A 3,000-nucleotide genomic window follows, 5' to 3' on the forward strand; every position below is an offset into this window, starting at 1 on the left:
CACTGAATTCCTCAATTAGTTGGCCCAGCTCCTGTTTCTGACAGGGAAGTAACTGTTTCCCCATTGAAATCTTAGTTGTTTGACCAAGTGGCCCCACCTCAGGACCAAAATCCTCCTCGGGGATATCATTAGCAATAAACAGGGCCTCTCTGTCTCTCCAAGGTTTTAACAAATTTACATGATAAATTTGAAGTGGTTTTCGATGGTCCGGCTGCCTGATTTCATAATTGACTCTCCCTATAGCTCGAACCACCTCATAAGGCCCTTGCCACTTGGCAAACAACTTAGACTCAGCTGTGGGAAGAAGCAGCAGTACCTTATCCCCAGTTCGAAAAGTCCGAATTCGTGCTTTTTGATTGTACTGCTGCTGCTGCTGATGCTGAGCATTGCGCAGGTTCTCTTGAGCCAAACGACCGACTAATTCCAAGCGATCTCGTAGCAGTAGTACATATTTGACTACATTTTTAGACGTAGAGGTTTGGTCCTCCCACCCTTCTCGCACGAGATCGAGAATGCCTCGGGGTTGTCTCCCATACAGCAGCTCAAACGGGGAGAACCCAGTTGAGCTCTGTGGCACCTCTCTCACTGCGAACATCAGGAAGGGAAGGAGTTTTGCCCAATGTTTTTGTTCCTGGTTCACAAATCGCCTCAGCATCTGCTTCAGGGTCTGATTAAACCTTTCCACCAGGCCATCTGTCTGTGGATGGTACACAGAGGTCCTGATGGGATGGATTTTCAAAATTTTGTAAACTTCTTTGAGGGTATCGGACATGAAGTTAGTTCCTTGATCTGTCAGAATCTCTTTGGGCACCCCTACTCTAGCAATAATCTTAACTAGTTCTTTAGCAATGGCGACAGCACTAGTGGAGCGCAGTGGCACCGCCTCTGGATATCGAGTAGCATAATCCACCATTACTAAAATGTGCGTATATCCAGAGTCGGCGGGCTGCACTGGGCCCACTATGTCCATTGCTATGCGATCGAAGGGAGTACAAACCAGGGGCAGTGGGACCAGCGGGGCCGGGCGAACCCGTCCCGGCGCTACTCTCTGACAATCGGGACACTCCGCTACATATTTCCTCACATCCATGTGGAGTCCCATCCAATAAAACCGGGCCAGTATTCGTTCCAAGGTCTTTTCCCGCCCCAGGTGGCCAGAAAAGGGAATATCATGTGCCAACCTCATGACCTCCCGGCGGAAAGACCCCGGAACCAATAACTGGGTTACAGGCTGTCCTGTGCCCGGGGCTTGGGATACCCTATACAGCAAATGCCCCATCACGATGAAGTGAGGAAATGTGAGCGGCCCGCAGCCTTCAACTTCCTTCCCCTCGACAGACCGAACCTGCCCCCGGATGTGCACCAGAGTGGGGTCGTTACTTTGCTCCCACTCCAGGTCCACACCCCGGTCCCAGAATTGCGGTATGCCGAGCGGGGCCTCAGTAGCTTCTGCTCTAGGGATCTCAGTAACCCGCTCCCGCTGGTCACACTGGACACCCACACCCTTCTGTGTTCGTTTGACAGGCAAAGCAGATTCCCCCACCAATCCCCAGCCTTGTCTCATTAATGCCCCCTCAAGTTTCTCAGCCCTCCGCTCTCTTTTAGTTTTACGGGGCCGGAACCTGGAAGTAAATATGTCGGCCTGCAAGGGAAAGATCCGGCCAATTGGATCCCCCGTTGCGACCACCCCTTCTACAATGGGTGGCCGAGCCGCATTGACCTTAACTTCTGAATAGTAAGGCCAATCTCGACCCAAAATCACTGGGTATGGCACCTTTTTAGCGACGGCCACGACTACATGGCACGTCCGACTTTCCACAGTCATTCTAACTTTAGTGGTAGGATATGCCTTGGTTTCTCCATGAATACACGAGATGGTCACAGACCCCTGTGGCCGCCAAGGCGTACCCTCCAAGAGAGCAGACCGAATTATAGTGTGACTACACCCTGAGCCCACTAATGCGTGGGTACTCATATTACCAACATCTACATTAATAATGCAAGTCCCCTCCCGACCCCTTCCCCTGTACTCACCACCCTCTGCAGCCGGACATCGCAAGGCCACGTCACACTCCATCGCGATGGGACAGAATCTCGCGATGTGCCCCACCTCGTGGCACCGGAAGCAGGTAGGGGAAGGCGGCGCTGTGGGAGACGGCTGTTTGTCCCTTGGTCCACTAGGGGAGGTCCAAGGATTCTCTCTAGCCCAGCTGGGAGCTAACCTCTGTCTCCACTTTGGAGGAGAGGCGCTCAAAGGGACGGGGAAAACTGAAGGCCTCGTTGCAGTCTTTGGGTGCGCTGGCGAAGGCCGATGCCTCACTGGAGCTGGACTGGGGTCCACCCGAAGCAGTGCGTCCTCGAAGGCCTCCGCCAGCTCGACGGCCGTGTCCATCGTCTCGGGACTGTGGCGAGCGACCCAGGCTCGAGTCTCTGGTTCCAACACCTCCAGGAACTGGTCGACCGCCACAGACTCCATGATTTGTTGGGTGGTCCGTTCAGTGGGACGCAGCCAGCGGGTCAGATGGTCCCAGAGTTGCTGGGCCATGATGCGAGGCCGGGTTCCCTCCAGCCGCTTGTAACTCCGGAAACGCCGGCAATGCGTCTCCGGGGTGATATTAAGGCGCCGGAAGGTAGCTGTCTTCACCTGGGAGTAATCTTCCGCCACAACGTTGCTCAGAGCCTGGTATGCTGCCTGCGCTTCACCAGTTAGACAGGGGGCTAGTTGGGCTGCCCAACATCCGGCTGGCCACCCTGACACTGTAGCCATCCGCTCAAATGTGGTCAGGAAGGCCTCCGGGTCATCTTCTGGGGTCATCTTTTGCAGACGGATTTTGGGCACTGGCAGCACTGGTCCAGCTGCTGCGACCGGGACCTGAGCTTGGGCTTGGGCCACTACCAGGTTCTGAATAGCCAGACACCTGGCCGCCATCTTGTCAGCCATCGCAGTCATGTGGGCTGTACGCTCAGCATCCCTCTGAGCATCCCGTTCTTCCCGACGCC

General features: G+C 54.8%; 1 protein-coding gene across 1 annotated transcript; it reads right to left on the reverse strand.

Moving 5' to 3' along the window:
* Nucleotides 1–4: 4 nt before the first annotated feature.
* On the reverse strand, nucleotides 5–2,941 carry LOC121310267 (the record flags this gene model as incomplete). The annotated part of the gene is made up of 1 exon (XM_041243564.1): nucleotides 5–2,941. A coding segment is annotated over exon 1 (2,937 nt), but the record flags the coding sequence as incomplete, so codon positions are not given.
* Nucleotides 2,942–3,000: the final 59 nt, after the last annotated feature.

The sequence above is a fragment of the Polyodon spathula genome, unplaced genomic scaffold, assembly GCF_017654505.1.
Source record: "Polyodon spathula isolate WHYD16114869_AA unplaced genomic scaffold, ASM1765450v1 scaffolds_1995, whole genome shotgun sequence".
NCBI classification, from domain to species: domain Eukaryota; kingdom Metazoa; phylum Chordata; class Actinopteri; order Acipenseriformes; family Polyodontidae; genus Polyodon; species Polyodon spathula.